This window comes from Rhinopithecus roxellana, chromosome 13 (assembly GCF_007565055.1).
Source record: "Rhinopithecus roxellana isolate Shanxi Qingling chromosome 13, ASM756505v1, whole genome shotgun sequence".
In the NCBI taxonomy this organism is placed as follows: Eukaryota; Metazoa; Chordata; class Mammalia; order Primates; family Cercopithecidae; genus Rhinopithecus; species Rhinopithecus roxellana.
In genome coordinates this window covers 110,158,964-110,181,883 of record NC_044561.1, presented here as the reverse complement: position 1 = coordinate 110,181,883, position 22,920 = coordinate 110,158,964, and the positions used below count along the sequence as shown (strand labels likewise).

At 40.7% G+C, this 22,920-nt stretch overlaps 1 protein-coding gene across 1 annotated transcript in view; it reads right to left on the bottom strand.

Moving 5' to 3' along the window:
* The window catches only part of CTNNBL1 (catenin beta like 1), a 179,201-nt gene that overhangs the window by 109,804 nt on the left and 46,477 nt on the right, over nucleotides 1-22,920 (bottom strand). The window contains exons 4-5 of the mRNA XM_010355334.2: nucleotides 16,741-16,880; nucleotides 5,765-5,862 (exon numbers count right to left, since the gene is read on the bottom strand). Coding sequence (XP_010353636.1) covers nucleotides 5,765-5,862; nucleotides 16,741-16,880 — 238 coding nt within the window. The remainder of the gene's footprint in view (nucleotides 1-5,764; nucleotides 5,863-16,740; nucleotides 16,881-22,920) is intronic.

The window sequence follows — 22,920 nt, the reverse complement described above, 5'->3', positions numbered from 1 at the left end:
ATTTGAAGAAACACTGATGCCAGATTTGGGAGCCTGTAAACACAGGAAAGTGCTGCTTTCCCATCTTGTGCCAAGAGCTATACAATCTTGCTCTCAAATCTCACAGCCAGCAAAAGCTTCACTAAAGAAATCCACTACAATGTTTTCCTTAATTAACTGGACAATTTGAGTATGTAAGAGAAAAGAGAAAAACATCTGGGGGAAAAATATGAACCATGTCACAGTATGTTTTTCCCTAAATCACCCTGATTGACTTATAATCTCCCTGAATCCTAAAGCAGCAGACACCACTACTCCAGTGGGTATCACACTGCTTGCCAATTCTGCAAACTGCTTCACCAATTTCAGTTGCTTATTGCCGCTTTATCTGCATTATTTTTCTCCCTTTCTTTGATTCTTAGTTATGTTTCCCATCTCTGCTGTTTAGAAGGTGGTGGGGACACTGTCAGTGAGCAATGCGTTTAAGTCCTAGAGCTGAGTGGTTATGGATAACGGGCCTCCGGCTAGTGGAAAATCTTTTTTCTTGCTACGGAAATCCAACCCCTTTTTAAGCTTGCAAACTGTGAAACTTTATGTTTAGTTGGGTTAAATGCAATTTTATCTGATTGCAGGAAGGCCAAAAGCAGTCAAAATACATTTAGCTCAGAAAAACCTTCAAAAAATATTTATATTATGCATACCTCTGGATATCGCTGAGTAAAAGTACAAATTAGCATTCTGATCTATTCCCTCTAGCCCCTTGGGCCTACCTTCAATTTTCTGGACCTGTGACAAAGTCTGAAACTAAAAACAAATCCTGCTTAGGCATTAAAGCATCAGCCAGAGAACCCTTGCCTTGGAAATCAGGACTGTCTTGGGTGTGATGTTTTCTGATAAGTCATTTGTTATTTCTGATTGTTAGCAGGCCTCCCAAACAATATTCCGGGAGGTCCGACTGAGATAAAGTTCAAGGGCACGATCAGACATCATCTTCCACTTGACCAAAGAGGATGGATATAAGAGAAGAGGAGGAAATAAAAAAGAGACAGATGAGAGGGTTTGAAGGATTCTTTTTCTATCTGGTACAATCTGCCAATAAGCTTTCTCAAGAGTTAGACTGGGGTTTTTCTGCCTACTAGGAGTTTCAGAAATTTCATATTTAAAAAACAGCAGTAACAATAAAATCCATACCCACTGAATCTTGATCAAACAAGTTTTGAGTATAATACAGTAACATGGTCATAATACAAAACTCAGGCCTTTTGTATCTGAGCTGTAACTCTTCAGCTTCCATTCTTGCCCCTCCAGTCCATTATCCACACAGCGGCTAGATGCCCTGTTTAAAACGCTGGTCAGGCTACGACACCACTCCCCTGCTTACATCCTCCAATTACTTCCCTTCACCCTGGCAATGCCACCCAACCTCTTCACCAAGGCCCACAGAGCCCAGTGTGGTCTGGCTCTGACTCTGCGTTCTCCCTTCACCCCAGCTGTACATTCACAAGACTGGCCCCTTCTCTGTTCCTTGAATATGTCAAACTCAGTCTTGCCTTATGTCTTTTGCCCTTTTCCCATCTTGCTCTTGAACATTCTGAATGGCTGGTTTCTTTCAGAACTCAGGCCTCACCCGACTATTTAATCCAACCTGACTTCCCAGCCACTCTATCTCACATCACTCTATTTTAATTCTCTTAAACAGAGAACCACTCTCTGACAGTTTTCTTGTTTATGTATCTACTATTTCTCCCTACACTCATACCATGTGAGCTCCACAAAAACAGAGGCTTTGTCAGGCTTGCTCACAGCTGTACACCTGGTTTCCAGAATCAGGAACACATCAAGTGCTCGATAAACATTTAGTGAACAAATGAATTTTGCTTTGGAACAAATACAGATGAAGGTGAGAACATGAATGGAAATGGGAAGGAATAAGATCCAGGGATTTTCATAGTAAGTACTCTTACAGCAACATAAACCTGGCCAGCCTCAGTCTCACCTGGGCAGCACAAATCCATCGCCAACCAAGTCCAAGGCAAACCGAGATGGGGCTTCAAAGTTTAACATTTCAGTAGGGTTAACTGAGTGCAGGAATGGGTATGGAGGGTAGTCCCCTGGTAGTCCACATCAAAGCCACTTTTGTGGAACTCTATAAAGAGTTTCTGTAAAGCAAATGCTGGCTCCTAGACACTGGCCAGCTACACCACCCAGCCACACTTCCATCTCCATAGGCTGGGACACCTCCATATGCTCTCATATTAAAGGCCCCCTTCAGAGGCCATTGCTGATACCTGCAGCTCTGCAGCCCTTCCTGATTATTCCATTAGAAGCGAGCACTCCCTCCTCTTCATGTCCACAGAAGCATGCCTCTCTCATAGCTGTTTTCAATGTTCTGCCTTGTATTATCATTACTTATTTCTTCCTTTTTTAAAAAAAAAAAAAAACTAAAGCTCTATCCTCTCATGTCTTATTTAGGCCCATCCCATCTAAATGTGGTTTTATTGAGTGTTTGTTCAAAATGTTTTTGAAATATTTTTTAAACTGAAAAAAATGTTTGTTGAACTCAATATTCACAGACATCTTACTGTGTGGCAGATGATGCATACAATTTTAACCTGACATTTGCTAAGTGCTTAATATCTGCCAGGCATAGTACCTTTATAATGATAATGGTCAACATTTATCAGGTGTTTACTCTGTGCCAGACTGTTCTAAAGACTTATTACATATCTCACTTGTTCCTCACTTTGGTACTGTATGATAGGCACTACTGTTATCTCCATTTTACAGAAAAAGAAACAGTATGGAGAGGTTAGTAACTTTCCCAAGGACACAGAATTGGTAAGTGACAAAGCCACTGCTCTGACCACTCCCCTGATGGGGATCACCCCTCAGGAAGGACAAACTTATAAACAGATGTCTATAATCCAATGTGACAAGTGCCAGGATGTACAAAGTGCTAGAACAACACATCCTGCTGAGGTGATGAGTCTGGAAAAAACTCAAAAGGAAAGAGATAAAGTTTAAGTCAGGCCTCACAAGATGAGAGGCAGTATTCCAGGTAGCCCCAGAGAAGCAAGGCTAGGCAAGCGGAAGGCGAAGCATGAGCGAAGGCAAGGCATGGGACTACCTAGCACACGGCAAGTTTTGGGACTGGCAAGTAGAAAAATTACTGTAATTTAATCATCACTCTCAAGAAGTCCAAAGTCATCTGTGGAGAGGTAAGCCAGAGAATTGCCATCAAAGCAATATACCCTCTTGTTTACCACTCTTCAGAAACGAGTCCATTTTACAGGCTACCAGATCAACTTGTTACAAAGCACAAATATGTGCCTTTTGCCTAAGTAACAACAGTGGATATGAACCAAATTTTAAAACCCTGAAGATCCCTGAGAATGCCAGGACAGCATTCTTTCCCCACAAATGTGCTATCCTATTGCTTAGGACTTCCAACTGGGAAAAAGACCAAAGCAATAACTGCAAACTGCACACCACAATAAATTCTGCCACATGCCCTCTAGCCTCTGCTCATGCAATTCTAGGCCTCAGATATTGGCCCCAAATTAAAACTACAAAGACAACTCAACCCTTGTAATATGAGAGTACTTATCAAATTTCTTCCCGAATGCAGCACAAGAGTAAAAAAAGTAAATGGAAGACCACCGCCAGTTCTGTTCTCTGATATTTACTGATGACTCCTGACTGGCTGCAGACAAGCAAATAATCTACTGGAGTCCAGGAATGTTCAGTGCTTGTGAATCCTACCAGCCCCACCAGGATAAACCTGTAAGAGTCAAAATCTTAAACTAATATAATAATAATAAAAACTAAACTAAACAAACAGAACATCCTGCATAGCAGTTACCTAATGGCTCCCCAGACTGAGGGTGAACTGTTTCTTTCCAAACAAACAATAAAATCTGCCAAGATGCAGCTTTTGTCGGTGGGCTTGGCAACATGGAAAAAACAAAGGGGACTTTTGTGTGAATTGCTGTTTCTGGGTACGTTTTACATGCAACAGCCAGACTAGCTGTTCCTCTCTCGTCTTCCCTATTCAGACAGGCAAAGGATGGTAATTAAAATCAGCCCAGGGACCAGGCAGGAAGGCTCATTCAGGGCCATGTAATTAACCTCTAGAAGGTAAGACTGCACAAACGACACTGCGGGGACACAGAGTAGGAGCAAGTGCCACAGTCTTTCCTCAGATGCCCCTCAAAACAAAAGGACTTCCCAACATCATCCTTTTCTTTCTGCACAGTGGTTCAAAGGAAAAATAAAGGCCCTGAATTCTATAAAAGTAGCAGTTTGCTCTCTAAAGGAGCCTGAAAGAAAAATGGCCATAGAAATTTTCATTATACTCAGTCATAAATGGCCCTGCTGGACTCCAGCCTCACTCCCTGTAAGAGCCAGTTCTTCATAACCAGTGGGTTCACAACCCCTTCATTCACACCAAATGCCAGCAGCGAGCACGGGCCATGGGAAATTTCTAGTGTTGAGAACATTATGAGAAAGGGTGAGGAGGAGGTGGGCAGTGTAGCAGTGGGTTTTGAGATCATCTGGGACCCCAGGCCCAGCCATTCTGATTCAGTGGGTCTTGGGTAGGACTAGAAAGTAGCCAAACAAGCACCCCAAGTGCTTCTAATACAAGTGGCTGTAGTGATCTTTGATAAACTGCTAACTGAATCAAAACCAATACCAACATCCTTACCAGAGAGAAAAGACAAGAGAAGACAACAGAAGGAAGAACAATCCACAGAGCCTTGAGGAAGGATCCAGCTCTGCAGGTGGACAGAGCTCCACAGGTGGTATCAGGGTAGGGGCTGGACTAGATGCACTTCTGCCACTGGCCAGCTGGGGTGCCTTTTCAGCTTTGTGGCCCTCTCTGATCACCAGTGAACTAGGAAATCTAGGGCGGTAGAAACAGATTGTGGTGGGGATCAGAACATGCAGGCTGTTTTATCAGCTGTCACAGGACTGGCTGAGCAACCCAGTGGGAGTCTTCACTTCTGCAGCTGGGTTTCCTCGCATGTAAGGCAGTTCGACTAGCTGGCACCTGGCCACAGCTGCACCTCACAGACCAACTCCTCTGGGTTGGCTGCTGCGTGAATCAATAGCTGAAGAATATTCTGAGGCCTAGCCTAAGGCTCCTCAAAAGACTGCAGACATCGACTGCCCTGTCTTCTACAGGCAGGGAAAGACATTCTGGCCTCAATGAGCTATAAGGTTTATTCTCATTTTTAACATTCTCCAATTCCTCTCTGATGACCTATTTGTAAAATGAGTAATAATACCTGTTCTCACTGGCACTTGGGATTAGAAAGTCCAGATGAGAAAAACATTTGTGAAAGCTCTTTGTAAAAAGGTCAGTAGCAACAAAAGAGAGGAGGAAAGAAAGGGGCAGAAAATATAGTCTAGGAGACCACAGGTTCAAATCCTGGCTGTGTGACCACGGGCCATTTGTTTGGCCTCTCTAAGCCACAGCTTCATGGCTGTATATGGGAATAGCAGCAATAATGCCAATGTGAAAGGATGTGGTGAGAAGAATGAGAAATGGCCCTGCCCACAGCAGAGACTTAATGAGGGCAAGGCCTCTGCCTGACACCGTTCCAAAGCATAAAGCACTGCCCCAGTCATATCTCTACTTTTTCACTCTCCTTATTCACTCCAGTCTCACCACAGTCCAGCCTCACTGTGGAATTCCACCTGGTACCCACTCTCAGAGACGATAGCAGTGGTAATGCCAACAACTTATACAAACCTGCAAAACCCCAGAGGATGTGCAACTTACCAGAGCATCGATAAGCACTTCTGCTCCCTCTTCACTCTCATGGAGGGTGTCTATATCTGTTAATTCCTGAAGCAAATCGACCACGGCTATGGACACATGTGAAAATGTTAAGGGTATAACACACACACTGAAACGGTACCGATACTTTTCTTCCCTTCTGTTTCCTCCTCAATTGCTTTATCACCATTCACCTTTAATAGACTCCGGTTTTATTAACAACTCTTCAATAGGGTTCTACCCACAGTGGGTGTTCATTAAATGTTAACTGACTCACTCGGTCTCTTTCCTATGCTGCCTTCCTGGCTGCTTAGTCCATAGGTTCACTGAATTTTCACAGATTTCAAAATTTTAAATAGATCACCTGGGAAGTCACTTTTCCAGTGAGAAATAGGCCAACACCCTCAACCTCATCTCATAATTTAAATTCTTGAAACTCAGTATAATCTTAACTACCTTGTACAGTTCACCTTCGAAGGCAGTAATCATTTCTAAGAGGTGGCTGATGTTCAACAAGGAGTCTTCAGAGATCAGGACATGACATAATTGGTTGAAAACAAAGGGAAAAATTTATATGGAATTGGGCTAGTCCCCATCAACCTCTGTCCCCTCAAATGTCACACTGCTATGAACATAAAAGGAAGAATAGAGAATTTAAAACTGTGCAAAAATAGGAAAAGGAAAGGGAAGTACAGGGCCAGGCACAGTGGTTCATGCCTGTAATAACACCCAGCACTTTGGGAGGCCAAGGCAGGAGGACTGCTTGAGCTCAGGAGTTTGAAACCAGCCTGGGCAACACAGTGACACCTTGTCTCTACTAAACATTTAGGAAAAAAAAAAAAAAAAATCAGCCAAGAGTGGTGGCACATGCCTAAAGTCCCAGCTACTTGGGAGGCTAAGGTAGGAGGCCTGCTTGAGTTCAGGAGATCAAGGCTGCAGTGAGCTATGATCACGTCACTGCACTCCAGCCTGGGAAACAGACTGAGACCCTGTCTCAAAGGAAAAAAAAAAAAAGAGAGAGAGAGAGAGAGAAAAGAAAAGAAAGGGAAGTATAAAGAAAGGGAAACATGAAGGACAGAGTTATATTTGGAAACTGGGTGGCAGAACTAAACTTATAACTAAGCTTCCTTTCCCTCACCTGAAAACTCTCTTATCTCTCTCTCTTTCTCTCTCTCTCTCTCTCACACACACACACACGGGTGCACACACACACAACGGGACAGAGAGAGAGAGAGAAACAGATACCTTGCTCCAGCAAACTGCATTTAATGAATGCCCATGATGACTAAAGCACTGAACATGATAAAGGCCAATCCATTCTTCATTCTGGGCCTCAGTTTCCTCATCTGTAAGATGAGAAAGATAGATAATCTAAAACAATTTTAAAAACCATACACCACAGGCAATAACCAACACGTAACAAATGAAGAATACATACGGACAATACGAACCACACGCGTCCTGAAAAGGAGCAATCAGATGGCGCTGGGGAATTAGTAATGACTTGCTAGAAGAAGACGGCTCAGAAAACAGGCAACTAAAAATATGAGGACAGGCAGACTAGAAGGCAAAACCACAGGAATAAAAGCAGAGAGACTGGAATGTACAAAGGCATTTGAAGAGAAGAAAGGATTGGAGGAGAGGGGAGGGAAGTGGAAAGGGGAGAGAAAATTAAAACTAGCTGAAGAAAATAACATTTTGAAAGAATAAGCTAAAAGCTGAGTGCAGCATGCATTAAAGCACGGTAAGCGTGAGGGATGGGGGTGGCACACAGGAGCCACCATGTGGACAGCATGTGTGGGTAGTTGTGGGAGCCAGCCTGAAGGAGAAAGGCCTATTCCAAAGCTACCACATACAACAGAATCCAGAAGATTTAACAAAGGTCAGAATCAGGGCAGTTTTACTAAAAAGAAAAATAAAAGAGGCAGAACATATGAACAAAAATGACAGGACTTGCTAGCTGACGACTGATGTTCTGGGCATTATATGCAGGTCTTTTGCTGAAAGAAAAATTACTTGAAGGTTTGCTTTACTCATTTCTAACTGACCAGCTGACCATCATGAATAAGTAATTAAGCTTTCTGTGTCCTACTCCTTCACTCTTAAAGGTGATACTTGCCCAAAACTTAGTATGAGCAAAGAGCTTAAAGGTCTTTGGACAAAAATCCTTCATGCTTAACATCTTCATCTAAAAAATAATCAGAAAGCTGTTGACAGAGTCAACATATGTGCCTGATATAGAGTAAACTGAAACACACAAATTATTTGAACCAATTATAATAAAAAACAGCAAAAATAACCAGGCTACCAAATTAACCCCGAGAAACCCTAGAGCTACCCTTGACTAGTAGGAATTAGTAGTTCTCCCTCTCTAAAATTAAAATAGTCATCATCATAATAGCCGCCATTTTTAAAAGTCACAGCATCATGTCTGGTGCTATGCTACTGGAATTCTTTCAGCAGCATTATAAGATTCGGTGTAAGCACTATTTAACAGATAAGAAAGGTGAAGCTAGCAGTTGTTAACTTCTCTGGCCTGTGGTGGCTCATGCCTATAATTCCAGGACTTTGGGAGGCCAAGGTGGGCAGATCATTTGAGATCAGAAGTTCAAGACCAGTCTGGCCAATATGGTGAAACCCTGTCTCTACTAAAAATACAAAAATTAGCCAGGTGTGGTGGCACATGCCTGTAATCCCAGCTACTTGAGAGGCTGAGACAGGATAATTGTTTGAACCCAGGAGGTGGAGGCTACAATGAGCTGAGATTGTGCCACCGCCCTCCAGCCTGGGTGACAGAGCGAGACCCTGTCTCAAAAAAAAAGTTATCTAAAGGTCACTGCAATAGTAAGGGAGAAATGTTAGGTCCACCTGATTTCAATAACAATGCTATTGCCAACTACATTTCATATTAATGCACAAGGGGATATACATTCAGTTTAAATATGGCTACATTCAGGTAAATTCTAGCTATTGACCCTGCTGTAACCACAGAGAAAAGAACTATCATTTAATTCCACCATAAATTAGTAAAAGACTCAGGGAAAATAATAAAATGTTAACATCTCCCCACTCTTCCAAGAAACTCCCATATTTATTCTCTTGAAAAGTTCATGACCCATTCAAAAGCTTATTTAATATGTATGGCAACATTCACCTAAATCCACCCATCCATCCATCTATCCATCCATCCATCCATCCATCCATCCATCCATCCCCTCACTGTGGAGTCAGATGGCTACAGGACAACTGAGCTGGGCATGGTGGCTTATGCCTATAACCCCAGCACTTTGGGAGGCCAAGGTGGGAGGATTGCCTGAGTCCAGGAGTTTGAAACCAGCCTGGGCAACCTAGTGAGACCCTGTCTCTATTTAAAAAAAAAAAAAAAAAAAAAAAAGCAAGCAAATAAATAAATGTCTATAGAAAAAGGATCTAAATCAGGCATGCAATAATGCAGTAAGTAGTGTTACCTTTACATCTCTTGAATAACACCATGAATGATTAAATACTTATTAACTTGTATATGATGATTATTACGCAATAGCCTCAAAAAGACAAGTGTAGTATATCTGAAAGACCAACAGACGAAGACTCAAAGCAGGCTTGAGGACAAGGGTCATATCATATTCATCTTTGCCTCACATCTTTAATGATCTGAATGGTCCCCAAATTATCACCAGCCATGTAATCTTGTGCAAGCCCCTTTATTTCCTTAGAGCTTAATTTCCTCATCCGTAAAACTGGGGTAATAGTCTCTGCCCAGCCTCTTCCACTGAGTTGCTATAAGGAATAAATGAGATCAGGTATGTCAAAGGCAAAGGAAGTTAAAATACTCAAGAAATGTAAAAGCACTATAATATAGATTGTTAGTCAAGTCTTCCCACAGAATGCCCAAAGCCCTCACTATTGCCTTCATTTTTCCAAAAGCCTCTAAAATCTAAAGTTTAAGCTAACAACAGCATAGTCCCCCCTTTCTGGGCCACAGTGGGTTGGAAGATTTAATTTTATATTTCAGCTATGCCACAGAGATTCAGATTGATCAAGTCCTTTTTCAGCCTCTCAGGTCTTGTGGGCAAGATATCACATTTTTCTTTGATTATTCTTACACCATGCTCACAAATGTGTCACATGAAACCTAGAAACTTAAAAAATAAGAAACATTTTAGACAAAGGTGATTTTATAGAAAAGCATAAATGGCTTTTCCATGAAAACTTGTTTCTTATTATATGTTTCAATGGGTATCTACTTGCCTACTTTCCTGCCTCAGTTGAGAAGTCAAACAAGAAATCAGCTACCCACCAGCCCTGGTAAACATCTCATCAATCCTACCACTAACTGATTTTATATAAATTCCCAACTTTCACACAACAGCATTTCAGCAAGGCAGTAATAAGTCTGTAATTGCCATCATCAACTCCTGGGTAATATAATATGACCCAGAAGACAGAGGTCATTTGAAGACCAGAAAGAGGAATGAGAATCAAAACTAAAGACAGACAAACTCTCAATCTTGATGAGAAAATTCAGCATGGTTCGCCATCCCTCCAGCATTTCTTCACAGGCAGACTCTGGGCATGGGTGATAGGTTTTTCCACTGTAGTTACAATTTCATTTCACAAGGTAAAAGGCTCTTCTGTCCAAGTATAATAGGAAAAGAGAGAGCCTGTCTCCCTGCGAATTACTAAAACACAGTTTTTGATAGCCTATTTTGTCATGTCGAGTAGAAAGGCCACCCACACACTCCCTCTGTACCTGTCCACTACTGGGGCAATAAGTTAGTGTAATAATAGGTAAAGCAGAAAAGACCAGCTGGGCACAAAATGGTCCATAACACAATGGCTCTTGGAAAAAAAGAGTGGTGTTTACTTCTATTTTTTGGCTCTGGATATTTGTTTTGGGGTCATATCCCACTTAGAGTCTTGGTACAGAAACTAAGCATTAATCTCATTAATCTCCAATGAGATGAGTCCACAAGGAACAAACTCATTAAAAACAACAACAACAAAGAAAGAGAAATAAGATGTATTAAGCAGATGGCTTTTTAAAAGTCGTTTCAAAAAAGCTTTCTTAAGACAAATAAACCAGTATAGATTCAGAGAATATAACTGTTACTGTAATAAATGTGAGCTTTTTAAAAAATTCTCTTTTCTTTAAGTTCTAGACTAGGACAGTAATTAGATATAGCTCAATTAATGCAGATGAATTTCACAACAGACAAAATGGTCTTTTTCTCCTTTAAAAGCAGCTGGCGCAAAGCTACCTAGAATGAAACTGGACACTTATTCCAATCCTAGATCAAACTAATATGAAGGAGAAAATGTACTCATTCAACATTTATTAAGTCCTTATTAAATGCCAGTGGGGAGTAATATGCCACAGGAGAAATGTCCAAAGCAGGCTACAACCACCCTAATCTTCCGGGGACATAGATTTCACCTAAAACAAGACCAAAAGTTGCATTAATCTGGTACCAGGTTTTGTTTGTTTGTTTGTTTCAAGTTACATTAAAAGATCCTTCTTCTACATTGCCATTTTGGCACTTTTAACCTAAGGCATTTATCTTCAGAGCACATTTAATTGGCTCCAAAAAATAAGTGGTTTATCAATACATATCAAGGAAGTCAGATGACAGATGTGAAAAAGAAGTAAATTCTTTTAAATGTAATTTTAATTCTGGAAATATCAAGACAAATATAGCTCCTAGCAAAATAACAGCTCAAAATACGTAAGTCTTCTTAAGACAGTGCTGGCAGGAAAGCAATGGAGCAAATACCAACTCCCTCCCAGTCCAATTAGAAGAAAGCCCCTTAGGAGGCTCAAACCCTTCCCAGCCCTATTCTTGCTCATTAGCACTGGGTCTGCAACACAAGGCACCCTTGACTATTGTACACACCCTCTGGGACAACATGGTGAGTCTCGGTCAGTTTGTTCCACTTTAGTATTCTCAGACCCAGACTACTCAAGTTCAGTTGATCCCTGTTGATCTAAAACACCGATCTCCTTATTTTCCAAATTCCCACAGTAATTCTTCACAAAACTCACTTGACAACTCTGTAAGTTCCCCTGGTTTCCTAGAATCAGAAGAAAACTAAACAGTCATTTGGAAAAGAGCAGTGCTAATGACCACTCCCTAAAATTATTCCACACCAAAAAGAGCTGTCCCATCAGCACAATGATCTACTCTGCCACTTACAAATTTTTCCCTGCTTAAATATTAGCATTCAACCCAATGTATTGGTATCTTAGTTAACATTACAGTGAAACCTCATTTTTCTGTCTCACAAAGGGGTGGAGAGAAAGAGGACTTTGAATAAATTGGGTTCAGATTACTGGATTTTTTAATTTTAATTAAAGAATAAGGCATTTAGCTGGGAAGCAGTAGTCGTTGTTTTTTTGTTTGTTTGTTTGTTTTTAATTAAGCCATGGACCTGATACCTTGATAAATTTGTAGTGACGACATGAGCAGCCAGCAAGACCATATCAGCTTCCATCCGAAGTACGAGGAATGGCAACTTCCATCGCAAAGGGAGAGGCTACAAAAATAAACCTGAAATGCATGCTAATCTCCACGTCTGTCAAAAGCTTACCCATCTCCACTCCTCACACCCCCAAGCCAGGGATGACACACACCTTGTCAGGGCTCCAGTCAGTGGTATTTCCTGAGCATACTGCTCCAAAGGCACTCTCCACACACACCATGGGGGTGGGGGGTGGGGGTAATTAGAGGGTTTTTGCTTTAAACTGGAGTTATTATTTTTTATTAGCATCCAACACACTTATCATACAAAGGAGGAACCCAGTAAATAACAGTGATCTACCAAAAAGACTTTAGAAGGGACTCCACTGACCACTCAAATTGAGAACATGGCAAGCGACATACAAAAACAGAGTATTTATCCATTTGGCGCCATGTGATTGTTGTTATGGTTTGTTTGTTTTTTTCCCTTTTATTCCTCCTTGTTCCTTTGGGCCAGTAGAGTAAATCTGGCTTAAAGCAGTCCACAAAAATGAATTTTTTAGCAATACTTTAATATCTTTAAATGTACTTTTGGTTTTATTTTTCCATAGAAACACTCTAAAAGGTTCACAAGAAAGGAGCTCTAAAGACATTTAATGATTTACTTTAAAGGAAAAAGTGTTTAAAAAGCATTATTTTGAAAAGGCAGCAGCTGCTGGGTTCCACCTTCTGCTCCCTCCGACTGGATTTAGAGTAACCCTCCAAAACCACGTGAAGTGTGTGCTCCCCACCCCCAAGATATGCTCTCCACAGATCAGAATCCATTCTGCAGCCAACTGATGGCTGGGCTCCAGTCTCTCAAGGGGGCAGATGAGGCACAGAAGCGCTGACAAGCCCTCACCAGCAGCAGTGATGCAGAGCGCCAGAATAAACTCTGAAGCTGCTTCTCACGGTTGAAAGGATGAGGTGCAAGCTGTTTTCTCACATCCTCTGCCTCTTAAGGTTACAACAAACCAGCCTCTGATCCAATTAAAATCCCTACAGTTTATGTTTTCGCAGAGGAGGACAAAGCAAAGATGACCGGTGCTTGCTGGGAACATAACCAGCCATGTATGGTCTTGGTTGATAAATGAAGAGTTAAAAAAGATTAAAAATTTAAGTCATGACTGCCATGAAATTGTTTATTCATGGTAAGGTGTTTTGGGCAGTTACAGCTGTACAACAGTAAATTGTTAACAACCGTTTCCTGAAGAAAGATTTCCATTATAGATCACAGATAAGACAAGCAGCAGAGTGCAGTGTTGCAGGGAGAGCAACGTTCCGACCAACAGAGGATATGGTAGATGCAAGTCAAGAGGACCTACCCTTTCCTGAAATCACTTTCAAGAAAAATCGTACTTTGAGGAGGATGACATTTACCCTAATTGCTGCCTTTAATTAAAATTAAGGTAATTTAAAAAATTTCAAATGCACTTTAAATTTGATGTAAGACATAATTAGAAATCAGATTTTAAAAAATATCATTAGGGCAGTTGGGTGCAGGTTGGCATACAAGAGGAAAAAAAAAACAGTTTAGCTCTCAGAAAACAGGAGGGAAATGGCAATCTGTCAAAGTTATTATAGGCGGATGTGTTTTTTCCCTTTTTAAAGACCAGAACTTAACAACTTAGAACATCTGTGCCCTTGCCTTTCCCAAATATGCCGATGTTGAGCAGCATTTTTTTGTGTGTCAGTCTTCTCCCCAGCAGGAGCCAGGCTGGTGAATCAGCAAAATGTCAGTATCTTCCAAAAGCTGTTACTATTATTTTGAGTTAGCAGGAATAGAAAAAAGAATGAGTGGTGTTTCCAGAAAGAAAATACATCATTTCTGTACTAATACATAGGGTAACAGGTGACCATGCGACTCTGTCAGCAATGTCGTAAATCTCACAGGAAGACTCGAGGTGCACTGGAGGAACAGTGGACTGAAAATCACAGACCTGGAGTGCCCGTCTTAACCTCAAGTTAGCTGTCCAACATCTGGACCTCACACTTGTCACTAAGTAAAAAGAAACAAGGTGCTCAGCTAAGTCCTCTCTAAGGTCTGATCAGATTCTGAAATCTATCCTCTGTAGGTGAACTGAAATGTGAAGTAACAACTAGAACTCGTAGTCTCTGAATCTGTGAAGATCATTAGTACCCTGAATAGAGCTAGGCGTATGGCAGTTACCCGCCAAAGAAGGAATGTTTATATCCCCCCCAGATTCATATGTTGAAGCCTATCCCCAATGTGATGGTACCTGGAGGTGGGGCCTTCGGGATTAGTGTCCTTCTAAAAAGAGACCCAGTGAGCTCCCTCACTCCTTCCACCATGTGAGGACACAGTGAGAAAACAGCTATCTAGGAACCTGGAAGCAGACCCTCATCAGACACCAAAACTGCTGGTGCCTTGGTCTTGAACTTCCCAGCCTCTAGAACCGTAAGAAATAAATTTTTGTTGTTTATGAGCCACCCAAGTTCATGGTATTTTGTTATAGCAGCCCAAACAGACCAAGATAATACCCAATATATATTTACTGACTGATGCTACTTGAGCAACTAGCACAGCTTATGGTTCCCAAGGGCCTAGCACAGTGCCTGGTACATCATGAGCACTCACAGCAGGTCTACTGAGTGAAATTTCATGAGACCATATACTGAGCTCACTCAGCAACAAGTTAACTAACTAGGGTCCTTATACAACCTAGAACCCCACAGCAAACCCTGGTGAACGAAGTCATAAATCTGGGAGCTAACAGATCAATTCTTGATACTATCTAACATTACATGAAGCATCAGAAATGTCTTAAGACAGTCCTTCAAGAAGCCTGCATTAAAATTATGCACTGATTTATTTCTATGAGAATTATCAGCCAGGCAAGAACTTAGTCAGACACGCTCTCAGGAGAGATTACCAGAAAGATGAAAATAACATGAAGCAGCAGCAGATTCCCTGTGACTATCACTCAAGCAGACTAACTTCATTTGTCTCTTACCTTTGGAAATCTGGATTTAAACAGAACAACTACTAGAAGAGAATTTGGTTTAATGAACATAACCCTGTCCACAGACACATCAAAAGCCTTTGCAATAAAGCTACTGCACATCTGATAGCCAAGATAAAGTATAAAATGGTTTTGGAAGTCACGATTCAGATTCAGTGACAAGTAACATTTACTAAGTGCCTACTACGTATGTATAAATACTGTGCTCAGCATTTATACACTCCTTTGATCCTCTCAGTAACACGGAAAGCTACTCCAGAGGCTGAGGCAAAATCACTTGAGGCCAGGAGTTTGAGTCCAGCCTGGGGAACATTGCAAGACCCATCTCCAAAAAATTAAAAAAAAAAAAAAAAAAATTAGCTAGGCATGGTGGCATGCACCTGTAGTCCCTTCTCAGGAAGCTAAGGAGTAGGATCACTTAAGCCTAGGAGTTTGAGGCTACAGTAAGTTATGATTATGCCACTTCACTTCAGTCAGGGTGACAAAGCAAGACCCTGTCTCTAAAAACAAATAAAAATAAAAATAACACTGAAAGACAAAAATTATTAACTCTACCTGTGCAAAGAATACAAGCTGTGGAGGGGCACCATCTTTCACACAAAAATGAGGCTGAAAGTCAAACCTAGATTGTCTGTTTAGGTCTAACATGCAATCAACAAATATTAAATGTTATTTATTATGTGTTGTACCCAGTCCTTTTTTTTTTTTTTTTTTGAGATGGAGTCTCACTCACTCTGCTGCCCAGGGTAGAGTACAGCGGCATGATCTCGGCTCACTGCAACCTCTGCCTCCTAGGTTCAAGAGATTTTCCTGCCTCAGCCTCCCGAGTAGCTGGAACTACCAGCGTGCACCACCACGTCCTGCTAATTTTTATTTTTATATTTTTAGAGATGGGATTTTGCCATGTTGGCCAGGGTGGTCTCAAACTCCTGACCTTAAGTAATCCAACCACCTTGGCCTCCCAAAGTGTTGGGATTACAGGCACAAGCCACCACAGCCAGCATCGCTTTTAGGAACTGGAAATATAGGAATGAACAAAACAGAATAGCTCCCCTGTCCTCCTGGACATCCAAATGTGCTTTCCACCACGGTTCACTACCTTCTCTAGTCTCAACTCCACTGGACCATCAGTTAGCAGAAAGATGCCTAAATTAACAGATTCGAATCTGTCTGGCTTTGCCCCCATAAGGGGCCTTCCAATCCACATCCTAAAAAGTAAAGTTGTTAATGTATGAACAGATATATCACGATGAATTCTAGTACTAATAAGAGCAAATAGGACAATTAAGGATTGCCCAAGATTTGCAAGACTTGTTAATAGAGAAAAACCAGATTTTCAAATGAGTAAAAAGCACTGTGTATTTCAAGATAGAAGATAATTAGAATGGAAACAGAACATCAGATTTTACAGCACACATCTACAAAGAGAGACAGGAGAGAGAGTAAACAGCACTTCCCCACCATGTCAGCTTTCCTACTGAGGTCAGATCTGAAAGGATATCTGTATTATCATGTCCAAGCAAGCCGAGAAGCGACTGTACGGCATTCAGCTCCACCAGAAGGTGGTACAGGTCTGGCATGGTGGCCACCACGTGCATCTCCTGAATGATGTCATTTAGGTCCAGCTCGGATTCCATGAACCTAGGAGGGAAAACAAGACATCATTAGAAGTAAAGGAGCACTATCAGCAATGAGGAGCAAACAGCAACAATCTAGACAAAAAGACGATCTGTCAAAGTGTCTGCAACAGACCAACCAAGAAGTACACTCATCCAAACATCATACTGTCACACAATTTCCTTGGGAAATCGATTTCCTCATTACAAAAATCAATCTTAGATTCAGATCTCATTACAGGGTTCCCTTACTCTTGCAGTCACAAGCTGCCTTTCAGAGGCTCCCAAAGCATTCTGCAGCACTAAACGATCTGCCCACCAGTTCTCCAGATTAGCTACCATTACCCCTTGGTGTGGCAATTCACTCTGTTGCCCTGAACATAGTTATCCTACTACCCATCCAAAAAGGGTTTCTCTTACTTCCCACTTCAGATCAAGGGCCAGTTATTCCCCTTATCCAAAGGAAGATAAGATTTTCTATATCTAAAAATACCCTCCCCCTCCCTCCTCTTTGGAGCTGATTCAGAGGCAGATACCAAAGAAAAGCAGACCTAGTCTCTGGCATTCTACAATCACCACCAACTTTACACAGCATGATACTTTACTCACATTTCTACACCTGAACCTTTCAACAAACCTACGCCCAGGCGCTAAGAACAGAACTACTTTGCATTCACGCTGCATGCCCTCCCCCGGTGTTTGACATATAAGAAATGCCGATTAAGCCTTGGATGAACAAGACAGGAGGGTTTGTTCTGAGATGGAAATGAGCTAATCTGGCATAAGGCAACTGAACAATACCCGACTGAGAGTGACTGAAAGGAAGCAGTTTTTAAACTGACTCTGGAGTCAGACTATCTGGGTATGAACCTGGCTTAGCCACCTACTTAGCCTCTCTATGCCTCAGTTTCTTCTGTAAATAGGGACAATAATGTTACCTGTCTCACAGGGCCGCTGTAAGGAGTAAATGAGTAAGGACATATAAAGCACTGAGAACAATGTCTAGCATAAAAAAGCACTATGTAAGTATTTGTTCTCTTTACTATTGCTGCTACTATTACTGTAATATGTCTATCTTCTCTTCTAGAAAGTAAACTTCTTAAAGACAGGAACTATATCTTTGTCTCTTATATCCACAGATGCCTACTGAATTAAATCGAGGGCGCAAAGAAAAGCAACACAAGCAGGGACTCTTGAAGTCACACAGGACTCATCAACTTCCAGATGCTGTGGGCCTGGGTAGATACAGCTTCTCCAAAAATCTGCAGTCAGTAAGGAACAAAATCTAGAGACTTAGAATTCTTTAAAACATGCCCATATTTTAGACAACATCTATTATTGTTTTTCTCCATTAGTCTTTTTAATTATATGCTTATATATTTTTTCCCAGTTATAATATACTTCTAGTAGAAAACCAGGGAAAGAAAAGCAAGCCCTCAAAAACGTAAACAAATCATCCATAAGCCTACTAACCAAAAATAACATTGATAATACTCTGTATGTTTAAGCCTTCTTCTCAACTCACCGACTTTTAAATTCTATGTTAGTGTATGATATAAGGCAAAGATCTAACTTTATTTTCTGTGAATGTTTGACCAACTGCTTTAATACCATGTATGTTTGCCTGTATGTTTAAGTCATTTTTCTCAACTCACAGACTTTACCCCACAAAAGTAAGCCTATATAGTATATAGTTGTATATTCCATTTTTGCTGTTGTTAATATAGGCTAAATAATTCCCCTTATCATTATTCTACTACAATAGGATAAGCCAATACCTGACAAACTGCTATAGGTCCTTCTCCTTCTACATGGCAAAATCCCTCACTCACCACAGCCCTCTTCCCTGCTGAGCTGACATGGCTGGCCTCAGAATCCTTTTCAACACAGTGTTCCAAGAACAGACTATGAATCAATCACAGGCTGGGTGTGGCAGATTAAGCTTATCTACAATCCCTGTCCTAAATCATAGATTAATGGCCATGTAGTATTCCCTTGAGTAGATATACTGTGATTTAACTAACCAATCCCTCTTTGTCAGGCATTCAGATAATTTCCAATTTTTTTCCCTTTAACAAATGACACTAAGATGTATATGCATTCCTAATTATTTTGTTAGGATAAATTCCCAGGAAGGAAAGGGCCAAGTCAAAGAGTATGAATGACTTAAATAGATTTTGATACATTTTGCCAGAAAAGTACCAATAGCACATGAAGTGCCTGTTTCCCCTGACCCTCCTCACAGAGTACTTCCTCCAATTTGAGATAGAAAAGAAAACTCATTTTGTATTTTGCATTTCTGATAGTAAGATGGTGAACACTCTGGTAATGTTTACTATTTGTATTTATTCTTTGTCCGTTCCCATTAGGGGGCTCATTTTGTTTATAGATTTATAAACACTGTATATTAAAGAAATTAATCTCTATTCTATGTTGCAAAAAAATAAAGTGCCTTTAATTTGTACATTGTGCTTTTTGACATAACGTTTTTTTTTTTCCTTTTGACATAAAGGTTTTAAAAAGTTCAAGTAGCAAAATCTTTGCCTTTATGAACTCTATTTTACATGTATCCTGAGCAAAATATTTTCTATGCTAAAAGAAGATATATTTTATGGTGTACTTTTATGTTTATATATTGAAATGTTTAATCCATCTGAAATTTATTTTAGTGTATTGATATAGGGCACGGATCTAACTTTATTTTCTGCAAATATCTGGCCAAGTGCTCCAATACCATAATCTATCCTTTCCCCACAGATTTAAAAAAAGTCATCTATCATACACTAAATTTCAATGTGTACTTTAATCTGTTTCTGGGCTCTTCACTCCATTTCACTGATTCATCTGTGAATTCCTGAGTCAGGACCATACTTTCACATTGTTACAGCTTTATAGTATGTTTTATGTCTGTTGCTGCAAAACACTCCCTTGTTGTTTTTATCTTTTAGTGTTTCCTTGCCTGTTCTCACTTATTATTCCAAGTAAATTTCATAATTATTTTAACAAGATTTTCCCCCAATACCTTTTTTTTTAAAAGGCTCCCTTCTCTGCTTGCAAATAGATTTTTTTTTTTAGATCACTTGAAGTGTGGAAGCTAAATCAGAATCATGACTCAGTAAGGCTGGTGCAGAAAGATTTAAATATTCCATGGGCCAGGAGATCTATATAATCCTTGAACCCAAAGGCCTCAACAAACCTCTAAGGCTTATTTGCCTTATGTGAATGTGTGTATAGAAGATTTCTGGAGAACAACCTGACAAAAGGTTTTTCCAGTTCACTTGGAAGAACCGGCAAGGGAGACTGGGCACTAAACAGTAAAAAACAAAATCGTGCTGAGTGCAGGATAAGATCTGGTGATCTGGGTGATCAACAGCGAACGTGACGGCTCATGCCTGTAATCCCAGCACTCTGGGAGGCCAAGGTGGGCGGGTCGCCCGAGGTCGGGAGTTTGAGTCCTGCCTGGTCAACACAGTGAAACCCCATCGCTACTAAAAACACAAAAATTAGCCAGGTGTGGTGGTGCATACTCGTAATCTCAGCTACTTGAGAAGCTGAGGCAGGAGAATTGCTTGAACCTGGGAGGTGGAGGTTGTAGTGAGCTAACATCGTGCCACTGCACTACAGCCTGGGCGATGCAGCAAGACTCTGTCTCAAAAAAAAAAAAGTGAAAGACTGTCAGTCACCTGGAGGGGTCTGTGCTTAGGCCTATTTAGATCAAGTATTTTATTATTATTTTTTAATCAATAGCATGAGCAAAGATATATAAAAGGCAAAACGAAAAAATGTTATATGACACAAAGCTTAAAGAGACAGTAAGCACAGCAGCTGACAGAATCAATTCAAAATTTCCTGACAGGCAATAATGATGTGCCAAATCTAACCAAGGGAAAATTACCTGGGATCCACACAGAAAACTGCAGTGAACCAAAAAGTCAAGTACAAATGTGAAGGCTGGAAGAGATACAGTTTCATAAGGGCACATGTGTTTCTTTCTGAACTTGATGGCTTTAGTGAACCATAACTGTGACACAAATCAGAACACGAGACAGTTCTGCCAGAGACAATTCCTTATTCATCTCTGGACATCCAGCACCTGACGCAGGCCTTGGTCCAACACAGAAACTTGGGAGATGCCTGTAAATGGGGGCAGAGATGAAAACAGCTGCCACAAGGTGGTTTTAGGGTACTTAAAAGAGAACAATACAGAGTTACACTGATTTAATGACCCTAAAACTTTGTGACGTCTGTTCAAGGAACCATCTTTTAGGAGGGATGTGGAAACCAATTCAGGGAAATGACCAAGATTCTAAGGAGTCTAGATAATTTCATACACAAATTTGTTGAAATGCTTTCTCATTCTGAGTTGAAATTTTAAAAGCCAAAGATGCCAAATGATGGAATAGCTTTCTTTGGAAAGTTAGATCCTTCTCACTGGGATAGTTAATAAAGGGTAATATTTAAAAAAAAAAAAAAAAAAATACCAAGAGTTAGATGGTAGAATAGACTGTGCTTCTCAAGTTGCTTCCAACTTTGAGACTCTTCTTCCAAATATGGTCTCAACCCAATGCTTTTAAGTTTAGGAAGTCAGCAAATTATCAAAACAAAACAAACAAGCAGATAATAAAATTGCAAGCAGGGAAATATTACAAAAATATACTGGGTCCAGTGTTAAGTGAGTAACAAGATATCATGAGAAATGCTGGGCTTGGGAATGAGACTGACCTGGGTCATACTCCCAGCCATGCTATTTACTAGATGTGTGGCCATGAACAGTGAATTGACAAATATTTACTGGGCACATACTAGGTGCCAGTCATTGTGTTAGGCACTGAGGATATAACAGATAAAATAATCCCAGTTTCTGGCCTCCATCAAATATAAATAATCTATTGCAAACAATTAATTATAAGGGTGCCTGGCACTACCCAAGAGAAGTGTCATTAGAACACAGAGTGTGGTGTCCCAACCTGATCAAGGAAGACACAGAATATTAACTAACTTATTGCTAGACCCTGATTTCTTTATCTTCCTAAACTATAGTGAGGATTGAAAGAGATAATATATATACAGTGCCTAATAATAGCTGGCACATAGTAAGTACTCAATGAATCTATGTACCCTCAAGTTTGTTATGCTGTCACAGTCGTCTTCTGTTTTGCCTGACCAAGCACAGCCTACTCATGAGCCTATTCATTTAAAGCACACACTACTATTTGCAGAGAACTGTCTTTAGGAATTAAGCATACTTTCAGCAATAGATGACTCACAGCTGGGGGAAAGCATCAAGTTAGAGGTGATGGGAAAGCAACAGAGCAACATATTAAAACGGTAACCCAGGCTGAGGATGGGGTCATCGATTCCATCTGATATGACAGAGAATATTTTCCTAGCCTGCCCACGTGCATTTGCTTCAGACCAGCAGGACATTCTCCTTCAACCACAGGGGTGAATATCAGCAAATGACCAGCAAAGCTCAAGAACACTGGGAAAGCTGCAGAAATTGACAAGTCCTAAATGCAATCACCGGTGGGGAAACATGATGCTCCCTCCATCGAACTAAATCAGCAGTTCTCAAAGTGTAGTCCTAGGACCCCAGGATGGGGTAGCGGGGTGGTTGGAGATCCTTTCAGAGAACTCTAAGATCAAAACTATTTTATAATATATCTAAGACATCATTTGCCTTTTTCACTCTCATTCTCTCAGGAGTGTACAATGGAGTTTTCTGAAGGGCTACATGACATGATGACATCATTGCCCTGATGGCTAATGAAATGTGTGCTTGTCTATTCTTGTATTTTCCAGAATTTCCTAAGCACTTTGGGATATTCCATAATTTAAGAGTACAAGGAGATCCTGAGACCAAAAAGGTTGAAAATCAGTAAGCTAAGTAATTCTGTCCCTGCAAAAATGAAGAGAAGAATGATTAAAGGACTTTCTAGGGAAAAAGCGCACTCCAGTCAATGTGGTATTTGGGAGAAAGATCGCGCAGTGCAAATTGGAGGTTGCATAAGGAGAACTGTCAACTGAATCTGAAATGCAGTCCAATGAAGAGAAGCATTTTTGGG